The sequence below is a fragment of the Lissotriton helveticus genome, chromosome 2_1 (genome assembly GCF_964261635.1).
Source record: "Lissotriton helveticus chromosome 2_1, aLisHel1.1, whole genome shotgun sequence".
NCBI lineage: Eukaryota > Metazoa > Chordata > Amphibia > Caudata > Salamandridae > Lissotriton > Lissotriton helveticus.
Window position 1 is genome coordinate 123,252,872 of NC_136059.1, and position 20,829 is coordinate 123,273,700.

The 20,829-nt window shown below is 40.3% G+C and overlaps 1 protein-coding gene across 2 annotated transcripts in view; it reads right to left on the bottom strand.

Moving 5' to 3' along the window:
• The window catches only part of LOC144817781 (uncharacterized), a 133,567-nt gene that overhangs the window by 40,339 nt on the left and 72,399 nt on the right, over positions 1-20,829 (bottom strand). For both annotated transcript variants that reach the window (XM_078674596.1, XM_078674595.1), the window contains one exon: positions 5,843-6,692. In XM_078674596.1, coding sequence (XP_078530722.1) covers positions 5,843-6,692 — 850 coding nt within the window. The remainder of the gene's footprint in view (positions 1-5,842; positions 6,693-20,829) is intronic.

Sequence of the window (20,829 nt, forward strand, 5' to 3'; positions counted from 1 at the left end):
GAAGATGTTGTATACCCTACTCTCTCTACTAGAGAAGACATGATTGATGGGACTGGTCACTGTGAAAAGGAAGCACAAATGTCCTTAAGTTTAGCCCCGAAAACAACTTCCCAGGGGGCCACTTTATCTGACACAACATTGGCAGAGATTCCTTCCTTGGCCTTAATCCTGAATACGCTGACCAAACAACGTTCTGAAGCACAACAATACTTCTTGCAATTGAAAGAGGATAATACAAAGACACAAAATTACCTACTTGAAGTTAATAGTAAAATGAGTACTATAACCCAAGAAGTAGAAGAATTACAACAGAGGGTGGTGCAAATTGAAGAACTATCGGCAAATAATGAACAAAAAGGTACTTGTCATGATGAAGAGATCCGGGCTCTACAGTACAAAATCGAGGACATGGAAAATAGACAAAGAAGACAGAATCTTAGACTTTTCGGGATTCCAGAAGGATCGGAAGGATCAGATCCTCGCGCTTATATTGTTAAACTTTTTCAGCGTGCTTTCCCGGACTTGGCGGACTGGGATTGGGACTCTCAGTTACAAAGAGTTCACAGACTACCGTTAGTTAATAGAAATAAAGGAAACAAATTTCCTCGTCCGTTCCTGATTTTCTTTGGAAATTTTTTATTGAGGCAGGCGGTTTCTCTAAAAGCAAAACCTAACTCCCCAATTGTCACAGAAGATGTAACTTTCTTTGTTAGGTCAGATCTCTGCAAGACGACTATGGAGAGACGATGGAACTTACGTCAGTTAATTGATTCTTTTAAAGCAACAGGGGCTCAAGTTTTTCTTCAGGAACCTGCTTGCTTAAAAGTTATAAAAGCTGGTCATACATATTTTCCTAATCAGGTTAAAGAAGCGGAGCTGGTCTTAGCAAAAATGACTAATGCATAATGTATAAGACTTATGAGACTTCACCTTGCTTGAATCCTATTAACGGTTATAAGATGCTGACAAAAAATGACAAATTGATATTGTCTTAGGGGGAGTCTAGAGCGGCATACTTAATGAGGAAGGTGAGGGGCATACGGATAGCTGCACCCTCAAGAGGCTGCCCAACCAACGGCAGCAGGTGCAAAAGGGGGGATTTTCCTTATGGTATGGGGGGAGGAAGACAGATTAGAGAGGGGGAGGGAGTGGGAGAGGGGTACGGGGGGGTAAAAATAAAAAATTACATGACAAGTCTAAGTAAGGACAATTTGGCAGGATTAAGAAGTATGATTAAGGGGATTGATAAGAAAGGGACAGAGATTTATGATTTTATGTATTCTCGAAATGGCGTACTGTAGCTGCCTAGCTTGGAATGTGTCAGGCTTGAATAATAAGATTAAAAGAAGCTTAATTTACGAAGAATTGAAAATGTATGATGCACAGGTGATTATGTTAACAGAAACACATATTTGTTTTAAAGACAAAAAAGCTTTGGCTCAGTTAGGGTACGAGGTAGTTGTCTGCACAACTTTAAACACCCCAATAAGAGGAGTGGCAATATTAAAGAAGAGACAAATGCGGGCAGAAGTAATTAAAACTGCTGCAGATAACGGGGGGCGATGGGCAATAATGCAAATGCGGATAGGAGATTGTATCTATGTAGTCTGTGCTATCTATGGGCCAAATAGAGATGAGCCACGAATTTTTGATTGGTTGAATGTAGAATTATTATTGTGGGAGGGCGAGCTTATTTTGATGGGGGATTTAAATTGTGTATTAAACTATGAACAAGATGTGACGAAAAGAGGGATATTCCCAAGCATGCGTAAAACAAGAGCAGCAATAATGGAACTAGCAAGGATACATAACGTGAAAGACATCTGGCGTAGCCTTCACCCAGGTATACCAGGGTACACTTACTATTCATCCCCCCACAAATTATGCTCTTGAATAGATTTGGCTTGGGCATCAGATGCTTTAATGGATTTAGGACACATGGAGATCATGCCAAAAATCTCTTCTGACCATAACCCTATTATTTTTACATTTGGTTTAGCCCAAAGGTCATAAGAAATACGCCCTTTTACTTTCCCAAGATATTTACTTTCGGATGAGGTTTTTGTAACAACCCTGAAGGAACACATAAAGGAATTTATTACAAACAATATTGACACTGCCAATGTTCTATCAGTATGGGATGCTTGGAGGTCTCTATCAGGGGGATAGCACAACAATATATATTTAAACAAAATGCAATAAGAAGGAATGAGACTAAGATAGCGATGGGCAATATCTTACAGATTGAGAAACAATTAGCAGACAATCTTAGAGCGGAAGTACTGAGCCGGTCAAACATTGTTCAACTGGAAAATAAACTTTTGACTCTGCGTTCAACCATTAAAAGTTCACTTAGGGAAAAAAACAGTTGTAAGTTACTTAAAATAAACTCTTTCAATACGAATGTGGAGACAGAGTAGGGAAGCTTTTGGCTTACAAAGTTGCTGACGATCGAGCATCAACGCTAATTAAATCTATAAAAGGCCCTAATGATATTTTATATTCGCAGCCCATACAAATTTTTGAACAATTTGCTTCCTATTACGAAAAACTATACACCCGAGTGTGGGACTGCAGAAGATCAGATTCAATCCTACATAAATGATAAACTCCCAGCAAAACAATATGTAGATCAGGAAAACCTGGATAAGTTGGAAGAGAATTACACTTAGCAGTGTTTTCTCTTCCATCTAACAAGGCAGCGGGAGAAGATACACTTCCAATTGAACTTTATAAAATCTGTGTAGACCAAATCTTACCCCTCTTTTGTTTAGTAGCCAATTCTATTAATGTTACAGGCAAGGCTCCGGAATCTAGGAAAACTGCTAAAATTATGTTATTTTAAAAAAAAACACCCACAGAATGCGGGTCGTACAGGCCTATTTCTTTAATAAATACTGATGCTAAGGCTTACTCAAAGTTGCTATCAATACGATTGGCACCTCTTATGCCATATTTAGTAAATGACCAACAACACGGTATTGTAGCAGGGAGGGATACTACAACCCATGATAATATGGCTATTATGGCATTTGATGTGGCATCAACTAATCGCACCCCACTCGGTATGATACTTCTCGACGCAGAAAAAGCGTTTGAGCGAGTGGGGTGGGATTACTTGTGGAAGGTTCTGAAACAGTTCGGTATTAAAGAACGGTTTCTTAGAAGCATACAGGCTTTATATAGAGATCCCAATGCTAAAATAAGTTATGCCGGGTCACTTTCATCAACATTTGCGATCTTAAGGGGGACTAGGCATGGGTGTCCGCTTTCACCCCTGCTTTTTGCCCTCTCCATGGAGCCTTTCATCAATGCCTTGCAAACCCAAGATAAGATAATACCGATACAACACGAACACAAAATTCTTAAAATAACTGCATATGCGAATGATTTAGCTATTTATACCACAGATGTGACAAATGCATTAATTGGAATTACAGAAGAAGCAAAAAACTTTGGAGCTATTTCCGGATATGAATTAAACCTCAATAAAACACAAATTATTATGAATTATCAAGTTAACTATGTAGTACCAGGACTTTGTAAATCGGCAGTGTATTTGGGGGTTAAAATTTCTTCTAAGATTAATGAAATAAATAGGTTAAACTATGACCTCTTACTAAAGGAAGTGACTATATTGCTCAAAAAACTGGCATAAGATTCCACTTAATCTACTGGGTCGAATTAATTTGATTAAAATGAATATTTTGCCCACATTTTTATACCTTTTTCGTTCTATTCCATTACGAGTTAACAATTTATTTTTTAGAAAATTAGACGGAGTTTGTAGCAGTTTTATTTGGAGCTATAAAAAGGCTTGAAGGTCTATGGCCATACTAAAATTACCCCCTGAAAGAGGGTTTTGGACTTCCCGGACTTTAAAGCTTACTTTTTTGCATCATATTTAGGCCGGCTTAGGAGTTTGTTAGATAATAATCAACATTTCTTTTTCTATCAGTTTATGCTTGGCACCCATTCAAATCAATTCTTAGCTAGAGTGCAAGATCCTAACTATTTCAAGCGGGTAAAATTCAAGACCGCAAGAGATGCGGTACGTATTTGGCACCTGATTTTGACCTACTGTGACACATCTTTTTTTCATACTGAACTACCACTTTGGGACAACCCTGGGCTTCCCGAAATTTTTAGTGATAAGACTGAGAGAGACTGGGCTAAATACGGTATTAAGACGCTAGGAGATCTGTATGGTTCAGAGGGTTTCTTACAGTTTTCAACTTTACGAATTTTGTATAACCTGCCCGAAGTTATGACATACAAATATATGCAAATCAAGGACTATTTGATACAGAAAATGAAATTGAAAAAAATAAATAGCTCGGACATCTGGAGCTGTTTATATAGTAAGAAAAAGATGTCTCTAATTAGCGCGGGTTATAGTTGTCTTAGTCAATACAAAGTGGATGACTGCCCAAGATTGTCACTAAAATGGACTGCTGACTTAGGAATTAATGTGACCTCACAGAATATTTCAAATGCTTTTGTCAATATTAATAATTTAGTCAATTCCTCTAGCTTGAAGCTACAACTATATAGGACGGTTAGTCAAATATACCATACTCCATTAAAAATATCAAAATGGACACAAAATATTTTAAGCAGCGATCGCACAAAATGCCCTAAATGTGATCTGGTGGCAGCAGATCTCACACATATGATCTATTCATGTCCCATGCTTACTAAATTTTGGCAAGAAATTGAAAATGTATTACTTCAAAAACAACTGATTAATATTCCAATTACTGCATCTATGGTACTATTATCTTTACATCCAATGGGCATTAACAATAGGAGCTGGCTAAACATAGCCTTGTCCTGTGCGAGATTGGTTGTAGCCAGAGCTTAGATATCGCAGAATCCCCCTCATACGATCGAGTGGTGGAATTTGTTACATGAAATATATACTATGGAAAAGGCTCTTGCAAATGGTAGAAGCCTAAGAGCGGTCGCCAAGTTCGAAAAGATTTGGGTTAATTTTGTTTAAACTTTAAAGGAACTGTGCTGTATTTCCTGTCCTATATTACATTATAGATTTATCTGGCTTTTTTTTTTAGGATATTCTGGAGAATGGCATGTCTTTTAATTTTGATGTATATGCTGCAAAATGATCCGTCCCTGTAATGAACGGCAAAAATATATATATTTTTTTGTTTGTTTGTGATTTTTTACTTGTATGTTTAAGAATACTGATTGCATATTTGGACTTGCCTGTCAAATAAAAAAATGTAAAAGGGAAAAAAGCAGTGAACTGAAGGTCAGTGCAACCATTTGAAGCTGAGCAGAAATGTAAGGTCATGAATCAGACTGAGAGTTTTAGTCTTCATAAATGATCATTGGTTTGAAACCAGGAAGCTACTAACTAATTGTAGGTCATTGTCATCCCCATGATCTGTACTATTGTTAGTTGGTGGACGGGTTAACAGCACCCTGTTAGATATCTTGACACACCACAAATTGGCCTCTTGGGTAATAGCCATGAAATAGAATTAATACTGCCTAGCTTAGGCAGTTGCTTTGTTAGTGCAAATGCATTTTACAAACTTTTCTTCATAAGAATCCTGCAACCATCTGTAAGACCAGCAGGGTTTTTCTATTGCATCTCTCCAAAGAACACAAGGTACTTTCAGATTTGGTTTACAGTTCTTCTTTCATATTTTCTTTAAATTTTGTTTATATTTCTTGGTAAATGCACTAGCAGCTTAGCATTAAAATGATATGTGAAATGAAAGCAATTAGTGATATTATACCAGATGAAATAAACAAATATTAAAAAATCAAACAATACCCCATCATGTACCGCAAAAGGTTTTAGCAGTGTACTTACTCCAACGTGCATGACAAGCCAGCACTTCCCCCTTTGTTGTCATACTGTTGCTCTTTCACTTCCACTACTTGCTGGTCACTTGTTTCTCCAATACTTACTAGGAAATTGAGATTTTTAATTGTATTGAGGGTTGTATCCCGCATCAGTGATAAGTGCTTGTAAACGTGGAAGCCACTACCCAACTTTTGGGCACTATCCGCCCAGTTTTCGGTGCTGTTGGTGGGTGGTGGACCAGTCAACATCTCTCCGGTAGATTTGTTGACACACCACAAATTGCCATCCTGGGTGAAAGCCATGAAGTGACTTAATACCTCCCAGCTTGTACTATTTCCAATCTCTTCAGCGTTATCCAACCAGCTCCTAGTTGTTGAGCTAGGATAAAGGCCTCTTACTAACTTTCCTGAAGCCACTCCGTACAACATTCCCACAGGATCATAACAGAGAGCACTAAACTCATTCCATCTCTCTCCGTCCAGCCTCTTTGCCTTCCTATCAATCCAGGATTGGTCATCAGGAGTTGGTGGTACACCTTTGAACAGGTGCCCTTCATGAGTGACAGCATAGATTCTCCCTTTAGGGTGGAATAATACAAATTTGAACTGATCCCAACCACTTTCCCCAATAAGTTTGGCCTCACTAAACCAATCAGCCCCCTTAGATCTTGGCAGGGATCCTTGGTACAGTTCTGCTCCACGCACGGCATATATCTTGTCGTCTGGACCAAAGAAGATCTGGCTAGCGTTTTCAAATGTTCCAAATTGTATGGCTCTTGTATGAAAATCATCTGTTGCATCTTTTGGAGGCAAGCCTATTCTGCAGGTATCTCCTTTATCCACAGTGAAAAGAACATCTGAAAAAGAACATAAACAAACATATGTTTTATGAACTGATATAATACACAATACGGAATTTACAATTGTATGTTTAACAGGAGTCATTTAGCTTTTAAAAATAGCAGAATACCCATGACATCTGAGAGAACTACAAGCACACATGAGCTGTAAATACATTATAGTTTGTTCAGGAGTACACAGAGGAATTCCATAACTAATACTGTCCTCCCCTATTACATCAGTTGCATGGCATGGCCCTTCTGTGTGTCTATATTCAAATATAAAGGTTCCCCTTTTAATTTAATATGCATAATTGTCTTTAAGCACACATCCTAAGGTAATCCCTGGTTCGTCTTAAACTGTAGTTGTATGTTTCGCCATAAACACATATATTTAACTCATTGGGTGACACTGGTATTTTGATATGCCACAGGAAATCATTGGCTTTCTCTGTGCTGAATTCATTTTTAATGATCCTTCTACATAAGGAAGATGCTAACTGGGTCAACTATTGCATAGCATTTTTAAAGCTGTCTGTGCTGAAGTCATAGAAGTCTACTATTTCTTTAAGTAACACACACCTAGTGCTGCCAGTCTCCATTTTGTCATTGAATAGGCTGATTTATTAATGACCACCCATCCATGGGTCTGAGTGGTATGATTAGGTGTCCAGTCATTTACATTACAAAATCCTTTTATAAGTGTTGGACTTGGCCCTCGCCGCAGGGTCATCCCCACACTTTTTATCTTCATCCCTCCTGTCCTCTAAATTCATTTTTGTTGACATTAGAGCTCACTGCACTTTGCCACTGCTAACATTCTTGTGCCCTCCACACTAAAACATGATAACATTGGCTTGAGCTTGAGTGCCACATTTAATGTACGTATATGACTCTAATATATGATAATACATGTACCCAGGGCCTGTAATTTAAATTCTCCAAGTGTGCCTGCATCACTCATTGGGCCACACACTACAGTAACCCCAGTGCTTGGAACTGAAAAATATTGGTGCAGGTACTTGTTTCTGAGAAGTGCCGATACTCTCCCAATAAAAGTATAGCATTTCTCTTGAGAAGTGCCAGTACTCTCCCTCTCAAAATAAAAAAGTGCCAGTACTCTGTACCAGACACTACCAGCCCATTTAAACCACTGAGTAACCCATTAAACCTTGTCTGGGGCGTTGTCTGCAGAATGACGAGTAAGATGTTCAACTCTGGATATGGATATGGTGATAGCCACCCCACACGCCCAGGACACCAGTCTGAGCGCCTGAAATTGGGGATTCATCCCATGGAAGTAAGTGGGCTTGAAGAATCACTATAATGATGGCCAACAGCCGCAGCCAGGGATGGGAAACTGTCTGGTAAACCCCACCTGATGCCCAGAACGCAGTTGCCATCTTGCTGCCTACATTGCTGTAGAGGATCAAAAACGAGGCCAACCCATAGTATCATGCACACCCGCCCGAGGACATCAGAACACTGGAGTGCAAGAGGCGGTTACATCAACGGGGTAAGCGCTAAGCCCTGCGAGCACATCCAAGCAACCCTACTGATGAGATCAGCTGGATGCAGCTGACTCTGAGCTGATGCTACAGCAATTTTGCGTAGCCCAGAACAAGATAACAATACTTCCCATAGTTCTTCTGCAATGGTGGGAATTGACATAAAAGGAGGAGGAGAATAGCATACTAGACACTGGTGACTCTGTGCCGCCTACCCTGCAACTCATGTAGAGGCCTTGCCGGAGCAAAACTGGATGAACAACCCCGAATGGATGAGGAACAGCCAACTGAAGCCAAACGCAGCCAAGATGGAGGCCCTCATCCTCGGCTCCACCCCCTCCACCTGGGACTACTCTTGGTGGCTGAGCACAATGGGAGCCCCACTAACACCCACCAACCATGCACGAAACCTGGGGGTCGTCCTGGACTCATTACTTTCACAGGATGATCACCGGTGGCAGATCATTCTCCTACCTCTCCGCCAAGACATGGAACACCCTCCCCAGCCAACTGCGCCAGACCGAGAACCTGCTGACCTTCAGGAGACGTCTCAAGGCCTGGCTGTTCGAGCAGTAGCTGTACCTCCCTCTCAGCGCCTTGAGGCCGTCACAGGTGATTAGTGCGGTATACAAATGTTTGATTGAATGATTGATGCTTTTCTTAGAGCATGGTCACTCTCCCGGCTGTTTTACTCTGGCATATGTAATAAACCTATTTGTAGTGTTTTTGTTGCAGATGTGGTGATTAAATGATTTTCACTGCTTAAAGATTTTTTTACCGAAATTGTGGCAATGTGTCAGGGGTCAATGAGTGTGGGGACGGGGTCAAGGGTTTAACTAAAAAAATATGTATTTTGGTCTTTCACCATCAGATAGCTACATACAAAACAATGCACACCATAAATGAAAATACATTTAAAAAAAGATGTTACTAGTTGGGAAATGCACTATGGTATATTATGAAACCTCTATTAGTAAATGCACTGCAGAGCTCTGTGTGTAAGCAGAGATCCACAGAATTAAATCTTGGTTGGTGCAGTGGAGAAGATTGACTTGTGTAGTTTTAGTGCTATGAGGTCACAACACATGACAGAAAACACTGTGAATAAGTGTGCCATTATTTTAAACTTTCATTATACACAGTATAACATACACCACTGCAAAATGTGCAAAAAAGGTTTAGGATGTAATGGAACTTCTGAAATATAGATTTTCAGTAGTACCCGGACAGTACGTAATGCAACCTTTTCATACCTCTTCCTTCAACACATCTGGGGTAGTAAGTGTTATATAAAAGCAATTACAATCAAAAGCATGCACTTCACAGCTCAGTTCCTAACTCTTTGCACTGCCACTCAAAAAGAATAATTTTTATCATCACAAAGGTTCAAGTGTTTCAATCAATTAAAACCAGTACCAGCTTCCAAGCATCATTTACATTTGATGATTACCCTTTACATTTGCAGAATTAAGTCATTGCTCACATTTGCATTTCTTTCGGGCAAGTAGGCACCTTGGCAGGAAGGAAGGAAGGAAGGCTTGCTTAGCTGCCTGCCTGGTTTTGGTTTCACAGCACAGGAGATGTGGTGTAGTTCCTTCTAATCCGTAGGATCTGTGCATTGTTTGAACAATATAAACTAAGGGCTTTGTATCAAGACAGATTCCAGACACCCCTGCAGGATTGGCCTATAAACCAGCTAGTACACAGTGCCACTGTAAGCCCCCCCCCCCCTTACCCAACAGGGAGTGAATGGTTTCTGGCAACTTCTGAACATGATAACCCTGTTCCCTCAGGGATCTTGCAAAGATTACAGAACCTCTCACTCAATCACTCGTGCTCACTTATTCTCAGAGAAATACAGAGAATACACTATGGGACGTTTTCATTATTATTTATTGAGCCAACATTATTCTGGCATAAAATTATTAGGAGACAGACGCAGATAAACATCATTACAAGCACCAAAAGCTTAAATAGCAGGTAGGGTTCTACCATGATGCTAAAACAACGCATACATGCAGGCATATAAAACAAGGTGGTCATAATGAGCACTCCTACGATGCAAACCCTACTCTAAGTGTATCCAGAGTGTGTGTAGGTGTGAAGCCAAGAATTCCCCCCAAGGGACAATCTCTGATGGGATAGAGGGAAATACCCTGTCTTGGTCATGAACTGGACACCGCTCATGAGATGTCAGACCACTGCGTGGTAATTTCTCCGAATGCAAGGACGCGCTGTGTCAGCAGTAGTACTTCCTCTACTATTCTATTGGAATGCTCATCTTATAATAGCAAGTAGCCTTGCGATATACACATGAATTAGTGATGTTGTGGATATGTAGATAGCCCTGTTGCCCCGTGGATGACGATAGTAGGAATGAGACCTTGTACATGATGTTCAGGGCGTTGTGATAATTCTTTGCTAAGCTAGATGTAAAACAAGTTCAGTTTCAGAAAAATCAATCCAACATTGTCGTGTGCGAAATCGTATGCAAAAGGTCATAGACTGGAAATGATATTCATGAGGACAATGTAAGACATAAGTTGTTTCGCTACACGGGCCTAACCTGGGAATATAACAGAGGCTCACGGAATGACACTTCAGCGGAGGCATTTAAACCATTAAGAAAATTACCCATTCTGGGACGGTTGTCTTTCTACAAAAAGTTGGGGAACGTTTTTTCATAAATCAAAAAAGCATGGGCACATGTGCCCCTCCGATCCAACAAGCTTCAACCACTGGATCTAAAACATCAAGTGCCTCCAAGCACTATGATGAGGAACAAGGGGTATACATAAGCTCCTTTCACAAAAGGAGATCTCAAAGAATGCTTGAACAACCTTCACAATGGTGACCACAAAGATGCAGGCCTTGAAATGTGATTTAGCCGCAGACCTGGGTGAGGTCACACAAGAAATACGGTCTCTGGGTGACAGTGTATCCACCAGCAAAAATAACACCAGCCCAATGAGTCAAGAGCTGGAGAAAGTAAAACAGGTAAATGTGAGACTAGAGGAAGAAGTTAAGGACTTTCTACACCGTAAAGAACAAACCAAGGTGAGATAATGTTTGCATAAGACACATTTGTTAGATGGAATAAGGAGATGTTATTGTACATTACTTTCAAGAGATGGTTTGTGCAATAGTAAAAGAGGATTATCCATTGACAGTCTCCAATATTAGGATGTACAGAGTTTGTAGCTCCGCAAACTGACTCAGGAACTAGTCCCAGAGACAATATAGCCAAATTCATCTGCTCTTTCCTGAAAGACAGGATGCTTGGAGAAGTCAGGAGTAGGGATCAGCTTAGCTTTCAGGAGCAGTCTTTGAAATGTATCAAGACCTGTTCCAGGGCACTTTAAATAAGTAACACACCTTATCCTAAGAATAATGGCAGAACTGCGTTGGAGGCAGAGCTGGTACATGATGGCAAGTCCCCTCTGCCCTATGAGTCAGTTTGCTTTTAACACTTGCATTATTCAGACTCTTGAACAAGCACAGAAATGTCTAGGTCTCTCCAAAGAGCACCCTCAATCTCCTCCAAGGGAAACAAAACAACCAGGGAAACCAAAGGAGAAATGGGAGAAAACCAAAACTTTTTGACGGGTGACACACAAAGAAACTGCCTCATAGATATGGGCAACCTGAAAATTTGGTGGCAACAAATCTGAAGACATATGAACGATGCTCAACAGCTAAGGATATGGGGGGCATCTTTACCAAGAGTTCCCCTACATCCCCCATTATCAGTACCATTTGAGTGTCAGGAATTGTGTGTCATAAATCGAGTGTGATGTGAAGCCGTAATTGAGGTAACCTCATGCAGTGATGGGCACATTAAAACTGACACTTGATGGCTCATAACTGGTAGGATATTGCTAAAGTGGTATTTGATTTGAAGGCACAAGGACATATAGTGCGGTCGCGACACATGCCTTAAGGACAATGGGGACCCGAACAGGCTCCATGATCGAAAGGGCAGGAATGAGTTGGGATAGTGTGATAGGAGGAACAGGGTTGGATGGGGAGGATCCAGGCGGGATAAAGGAATGCAGTGCATACGACCCATCACCTATAGAGTAGCAGATGGGAAGATCTCAGGGGAAAGCTCCAGATTTATGTTTTTAAGTTCAGGGCCAATTGTTAAGATAATATCCTGAAACATTAAAGGCCTTATTTACCCTAGCAACAAAACACATAATGTAGAAGGATATTAGGGAAGTACTCCCAGACTGTGTTTGCCTACAAGAGACAAACCCTAAATGCGCTGATACACGTCTAATGGCACATAAACTATACCCAACATAATACTATGCAGAAACATCCCACAATAAGGGGTGGGTGATGATTGATCTACACAAGACTTTCAATTTGGTGAATGTAGAGTTTTTTGGGACACTTTTGTGGGCAGAGAAATATATCTGGAGGAATGTCACCAAGGAAATAGTGAATTCTGAATGTAGATGACCCAGAAAAGGGACACGACTCCTATCTCTTAATGCTTTCTTGCACTTTAGAGGGACTGGGGACTGGACACTCTTTTGTGGGTGTGAGGCTTTAATATAGTGCCCTGCAATTCCTTGGATAGACATTCCAATGATATACAAACCCAGGGATCTATGTCCCTGACTTTTATGCAGAAAAAAGGAGACATGAGCCTGAAGGACATATGGAGAGCCAGGAGGGCAAGACTTTTTTCCTGTGCTCATAGATTATGCTCAAGGAAAGAATTGATGTGGGGCACTGCAGAGTTCCCAGAGATACCACCTCACTATCTCTAGGCACAAAAACACTCTCAGACCATTCGGCCATGTTGTTAAAAGGAAAAAGTAAGAGGAACCAAAATAAAAGTAGTCCCTACTCATTTAGTAAATCCTTTCTTAAATAATGGCTGGTCACACAGGAGCTCAGAAACACTATTTCACTATGCTTACAGGAGAACCACACAGGTGAGGTTGGGATGAACATCTTATGGGATGTCTTCAATCAATCAATAATCTTATAAAGTCTGACTACCCACCCGCAAGGGTCTCAAGGCACTAAGTGGGGGGAGGGGGTAGGTCTGCGGTTCAGTTAACAGCCAGGTCTTGAAATCTTTCCTGAATTGTGACAGCAATGGTGATTGCCTGGGGTGCAGAGGCAGGGCGTTCCAAGTCTTCACAGCAAGGTAAGAGAAGGCAGTGTTTAAAGGCCAATGCATCATGGAAAGAGTGAGACAAAGCCAGATGCACAAGAGACAAAAATTACTTTTGGAATTAGAGTTGCAGAAAGTGACTGAGCACAACATGACCATGGGTCTATTAAAGCACTGCGACAGGTAATGACACTGAGAGGCCAGATTAACCTATAGCCACCGAAGGGTTGGAGAAGTCTATGCTGTTTCTATGACAACATTTCTGTGAACAAGCAAACAAGACGAATTCCCCTCTTGCTAGTTGTCTCAACGCATGGGCAGTAACGCACAGGATCTCCCCTCTGACTGGGGGAGGAGGGGAGTTTCTCTGTAAAAATCTAGACAATTTGAAACCACTCCATAACTTTTATTCAGATTTCATATGAGGTGACCTGGATTAATTTGGAAGAGGTCTATTGCTTTGTTTCGGCAGTAAACCTTCAAAGTGTGATCAATGAACTTCTGCCAGAGAAAGTCCGGGGACCTAACGGTCTCACAAATACATTTTACAAATATTTGAGTTCAGACCCACCCCCACACTTACTGGCATTGTTACCATCCTGCACAGCATCCCAGTTGATAGCAACTTCTATTTTAAAGCTCATACACAAACTAGGTAAACGTACTGAACTTACTGTCCTGCTGAATTACTAAACACAGACACTAAAATCTATACAAAAATATTGGCCAATATGGTTAAACCACACATGCCCTTCCTAATCAACCCTGATCAATCATGGTTCATTCCCCACAGACAAGCAGCAGAAAATATCTATCATGTTCTACACCTGGTAGAGAAAGCTAACATTGGTGAAAACCCTATGGATCTCCTCTCTTCAGATCTCAAAAAGGCCTTTGCCAGAGTCATTTGGGACTTCTTGATGTGGGTTCTCTAGGTAATAGGTGTGGGTCCAAATAGAATGAAATGAGTTGCAACTAGTGACCAAAATTCTTGTGCTAGAGTGTTAGTCAATAACAACCGAACTGTCAGTTTTGCGATTACTAGAGCAAACAGACAGGAGTGCCCTCTATCCCCCATATTATTCACCCTCACTGTAGAATCACTGGCAGCAACAATCAGACAACACCCCTCATTAATGGAATGCCATTGAGTCTTCTGTGCTCCCGGTCACCCTAGAAATATATGGAAAGTTCTCTGGTTTCAAATTATTCTCAACAAATCAGAATGCTTCATATATGATTCACACTGACCACGGGTCAACCACTGAACAGAAATCTCACTCTTCTTCTGGTTGACACAAAAACTTAAATAGGCAGAGATTTATGTCACCCCTAAATTACACCAACTATACATGGGGAAAAAAGAAACATATCCTTCATACCCTAATACAGTACCTTCACAATTGGCGAACCCAATATCTATCATAACTAAGAAGAGTGGTGGTGATAACACAGATTATATTGAGCAGATAGGCATAGCAATTGTCTGATTGTAAATGGCAGTTCAAAAGTGATGAATAAAGAGCTCAGCAAAGAGCCACCTGTTGTGGAGTGCGTCCTCGTTATTTGGACAAACTTGGGAGATGTATGTATGTATGTATATTGTATTTTTTTGTACGATCCAAACCAAAAGGCTGTGGAATTCTGAACATGGTCAAAGACTAGCATAAAGCCAACAATTAATAGAAGAGGAAACTGAATTGTGGACAGCTGATGAATTATAATTCAGAGTTTTTTAAAGAGGTGAGCATTGTTGAGGCGGTCCTGATGGGTAAAAGGTGATGCTTTTCCATATCCTCGCAGTAGAAATATAAAAGACTTGGGGGCATATTTACAATAACTGGCGCATCCCTGCAAATCAGCAGGGATGCGCCAGTTATTGTGTGCCACAGCTCCGCCATCATGGATGCGGTGCACCATGGTGCAAAAACGGCACAGATGCGTGACGCCTCTGTGCCATAAAAGTGCCGCATTGCTGGAGTTGCGTCGCAAGCGCGACGCAGCTCCAGCAATGCTCTGGGGGCCCTATCAAGTTAATGCTGCGTCAATCCTTACGCCTGCTTCGGGCAGGCGCAGGGTTTCGACGCAGCATGGGCCTAAAAGTGACTAAGTGAAATCTTGTAGATTTCACTCAGCCACTTTTAGGGGGCGTTCCTGCGCCGGGACGCCCCCCCCCCTGCACAGAAATGCCTATATGTGGTGCAGGGCATTACAACGTGACGCATCTCCCAGATGCGTCACGTTGTAAGTACCCCCGCACCATGGAGCAGGATTTGGGCCACCGCCTCGTCACAAAAGTGACACAACAGCGGCGTAAATGAGGTGCAAGGGGCTTGTAAATCTGCCCCTTTATGTCTTGTTTTTTGTTGTTTACAATTATTAGCCTGTAATCTAATGGTGTCCTGCCCGCAAGTATGCAGAGAACCACCAGATGTAAAGTGTCTAAGAATGCAGATTTAGTTATGAAATACCCATTAGCAATTACTACTGTCTTTGTCAGGGTGAATCACTAAATTAACCTGCGCACAGCCACCTCCTAATTAGGGCACAGAGCAGAAAGGGTTAACTTAGTGGCAATCTGTAAAGAATATATGCAGTAACAAACAATACTAAACTCACAATGCAACAAAAGAAAGACGATAAATACAGTTAGGAAAATAGAGTGCATTCTAATAAATAAAAAGACAAAAATCAAAAAAGGGGAATCAGGGGTATGAATTTTTCACGCTCAAGCCTAAAAAAAAAAAAAAAAAAAAGTTAACCACAGTCATGTGGTTGCACTTGCCTGATACCTAAATGCAAGTTAAGGAAGATTGTTATGGAACATGTGTCAAATAAAGAAACTAGGTTCAACCTGGTTGACAGTCTTAACTTTGTATTTAGGGGCCGATTATGATTGCGGTTTTTCCGCATCCTCCGGGCCGGCGGAAGCCACCGCCGGCCCGGAGGATGCGGAAAAACCGCTGCGGAGCCTCCAAAGACCCACCGCCAAATTAGGATGGCTGGTGGGTCTGGAATTCCGTCCGCAGCTTTTCCGCCGAGGTCGCCTTCCGACCGCGGCGGAAAAGCTCTAACATGGCTGGCGGTGTCTATCAGACACCGCCAGCCATATTAGGATGGTGGTGAATACATGCTTTTCGTGGCGGCTTTTACGCTGTGAAAAAGCATACGGACTTTCACTTCGGGGGCCCGTTGCGGGCCCCCTGGGTGAAAGGGGGGTGAGGGGTGCACATGGGGGGTACCTATGGTACCCCCCTGCATTTGCATGCACAAATTGGCAGGCCCTGCGCAGTGCCTGCTGCTTTGTGCATGCAAATGCGATGCATGCATTTTTAACATTGCGGCGGGTGCAGCTTGAAGCTGCATCCGCCACAATGTTAAAGATAGAGGATGTGACCGCCACCCTGGCGGTCACATCCTAATCTTCTCGGATGGAACGCCGCAGCCCATGCGGACGTTCCATGCTCCTCAGGGGTCGCGGACGGACTCAAGTCCGTCCGCGATCCTAATCGGCCCCTTAGTCTTTGAAATAGAAGTCAACAATCCTCAGTGGGCGAGGCAGCAGGCTGTGTGTGAAGAGGGCTTCATGACATCAGCTAACTGCTGGGCAAGGTCCTGGTGAATTTGCTGGCAATAGACGGGAATGCTCGGATCAGGAGAAATTGAAATTTTGAGTCCAAGGAAGGTATTGTGCAAGCGGGATACTTTTGCTGCCTACACCTGATCAAGAGTTCTTCTTTTCATCTTAGTTACTTTTTTAGCTCAGATTCCTCCAGGGACGCAAGATGGCAGGCTGTATCTGAAAAGGGCTCCATGAGACTGATTACCTTCTCTGTGAGGCCCATTGGAATTGGATTTGCTGCTGTGGATAATCTTGGTGCAGGAAAACGTGAATCTTTTAGTCAAGCAGCAACGCACGTTGGTCGGATCAGATTGGCAGTTTAGTCCTGGTCTTGCAGATGTTTTTGGAGACAATAGTCCCAGAATTCTCATGATGCTATTAGGAGGAGTACACTTTGTCATAGCCCAGGGCTCCAGGACCTCAGGAACAACACTTGAGGGTCAAGACTCACTAGACCAGAAACCACTAGCAGAATCCATGGCAGGTCCACTTGGAACTGGTCAACTGGGCTGCTACAGAAAAGGTCTCTCTAGATTGTTGTGTCCATGTAGTTCGAAGAAGAGGTCAGCCTTCTGATCCTTGGAATCCAGTTCTGTGTCCTCAGTGCAAGACAGAGACCAGGTCTAGTTTCTCAGTACTCTTTTCAATTGTGGTCCTATGTAGATAGTTACGTTCTCGTCTGGTCTTCCTCAGGTCCAATAGGTGTTCTGAGGAAGGTATTGAGGATGTCACTTTTATGGCTGATACTAGCTTGAGGGTGGAGATGACCCCTGGCATCTCCCTAACCAATGGGTTACAAGTTCCTAGGGGTTACTCTAACTACTCTTACAGCATCCTCTGTGCATCCTACTTTAAAGAATCCCACAGTTGCCCCCTTAGTGAAACCCACAACCTGTGTACTCACCTGATGTGCACTCAGGGAAATAGCAGTCCCCTCCTGTGTGATCACTTCAAACCAATTATAGGGTTTGGTCCCAGCTCAAAGTGATTAGAGCCTGCCTATCTCGAGGATCAAAGAAGATGCCTGTGCAGGAGACGTATGCCTGGAGCTCACTTTGACGTTGAATAGGTTCCTGAGCACTGCCCAAATGGTCATCTAGCTGGAGTAACAGAAGCACCACCCTACACCCAAGCCTTTGCCTGTGCTCTGGAAGTAGGTTTTTATACAACATTCAAGGGTGAGCACTCAGATGGCTGCAATTGTAGGCCAATGCAAAAAAGCTTCCTACGGCTTTAGACAGGGAAAAGGTAACTTTCTAAAAATACCTTTTTTTATCTTTATTAGAATATCTGACTTCATCAGTGAATTTGGCATTTTAGAAATATTACTAAGAGTCAAATAATTAAAGTTCTAAGGATTTCCTAGCTGAACATAGCATTAATAAATGTAATACAGCATTCCACTATTTCTCTATGTAACAGCAAGACTTGCTACAGCGATGGATCAATGACATAATATCAAAACCACAAATATCTATCTACAAAAATATTGTGTAAAAAACATTAATGTACCAAATATTGTCTCCCTACACTTAAACAGGTGAGTACAAAAATATCAACAACAAAACATATTTGTACATTAATATAATTTACAATTTTACAAAAATGTCATTTAAAATATTTTAGTTAAAAATAGTAAATATTAATATAATGTAAATTATATAATGTAATATAATATTTGAAAGTATATATACATATACTTATATAAACAAACACACTAATGAATGTGTGTATTTTTATATACATATATATATAATGTAAAACTAATAATAAAAATATAGGTTTTAATTTATATAATGAGCTTCACTTTTTTAAATAATTTACTAACATTAACATTATACATTACATATATATATATGCTGTGTATGTTCTGACGTGCACCTGCGGCCTTAATTATATTGGCAGTACCAAGCAGCAGGTGCACGTCAGAATCTTATAGCACATCAGAGCTATTCTGCATTGTGATCAAGCTTACCCGGTGGCCCGTCATTTCCAGAGCACACATAATAAAGATGTCAACTGCCTATCGTATTATGTGGTAGCTTCAATACCCCCCCTTAGAAGGGGTGGTAATCGAGAGTTAAAACTAAGGCAACTAGAATCTCGATTTATTCTGGAATATGACAGTAAGTGGCCTAACGGACTCAATAACACTGAGGATTTGCGTAATTTTCTGTAAAAACTGTATCCCTTACTCTAACTCACTGTATCCTCAGGTAGTCAGGTCCCTGTTACCTAGAGTTGATTAGTCTTTATAATGATTCTTGAAATACGATTTTTCATGGTAATATTTCATTTTCTCCATCAGTCTATATGCCGTGGTTAGTCAAGTTCCTTGTTAGCCACGGCAAACACTAGTTACCAACTCCTCACCTCTAGATATTTATTTATATTTATCACTATTTAGGATTTTTAGCACTTTGTATACTCGGGTCTTTTTATAACTTTTTAACATGATAATGTCTTTTTACCTGTATTAAATGTTTTATACTGATGCTTTTTATAAATGACAAGATTATGAGGATTCCCAATTGTCAATTTACGCATTCATGAATTTTTCACACAGGTCACTTTATCATGTATTTTTTATAATCTAAATATTGTAATTCCCTATAGCACGTATGTTCCCACTTTTTGTACAGTTAGACACTGATCTAGTTCAGCACTGTATTTTGCACTTTATTTTCAATCTGCCCTGAACAAACTTGAAATTTTACCATGAAGTTAAAATGTTCTTATGGCTTGTTCTGGATTTATCCTGTTATACATCAACTGTTTTTATATGCAGATTTTTATATTCAAATTTGTATTTTTTATATTGCATATAAAAACTAATTTAACGTATGTAATGATAAACGTTGTATGCCAATAACTTATTGACATATGTATAATTATGCCAGGACGTTTTTCTGCGTATTTGCACAAGGAATAACTTTCTCTTCATGGAAGATGTTTTCTATGTCTATGGTCATGTGACTATGGGAAGGGCGGTGTTTAAATTGGTCACTTGAGCATTATAAAAATCAAAAAGCTGCACTAGTTCTTTGCATGTGAACAAGGGCTCTTGAAGCCCTAAACGCGTATTGCCCTACTGTTTTAATCAGCTGCAATAAACTGAAGAACCTGTGAACTACGTGGTCCGTCTCCTACTTTGCCTCGCCGGTCCTGGGTGGATCAGGAAGTGGCGTTTGTGGAGTTCTTATATATATATATATATATATATATATATATATATATATATATATATATATATATATATATATATATATATATATATATATATATATATATATATATATATATATATATATATATATATATATATATATATATATATATATATATATATATATATATATATATATATATATATATATATATATATATATATATATATATATATATATATATATATATATATATATATATATATATATATATATATATATATATATATATATATATATATATATATATATATATATATATATATATATATATATATATATATATATTCACTGAAAAAACCATAGGTTATAGACCATATATAGTTAGGAATTAGCATTTAAAAAACCTTATTTTACTCACACAAAACCATTGAAATTCCATATATAGTTAGTTGCACTAACTATATATCGCGCACCCGCAATCCACTGCTGATCATGTCACATATTACATCATTCATGACATGGTCAGTGACATCACTGATGACATCACTGATGACATCTCAAATGACATCACTGATGAGATCACTGATGACATCATCCAGTGACTGTGTGTTTCTGTAAAGTTTAAATATGTTTTACATATTGAAGAATGAGTAGATGTATAAGTGTCTGGACGAAGGATTTAGTAGGTGCATGACTGAATGTATGAGTGAGTGATTAAATG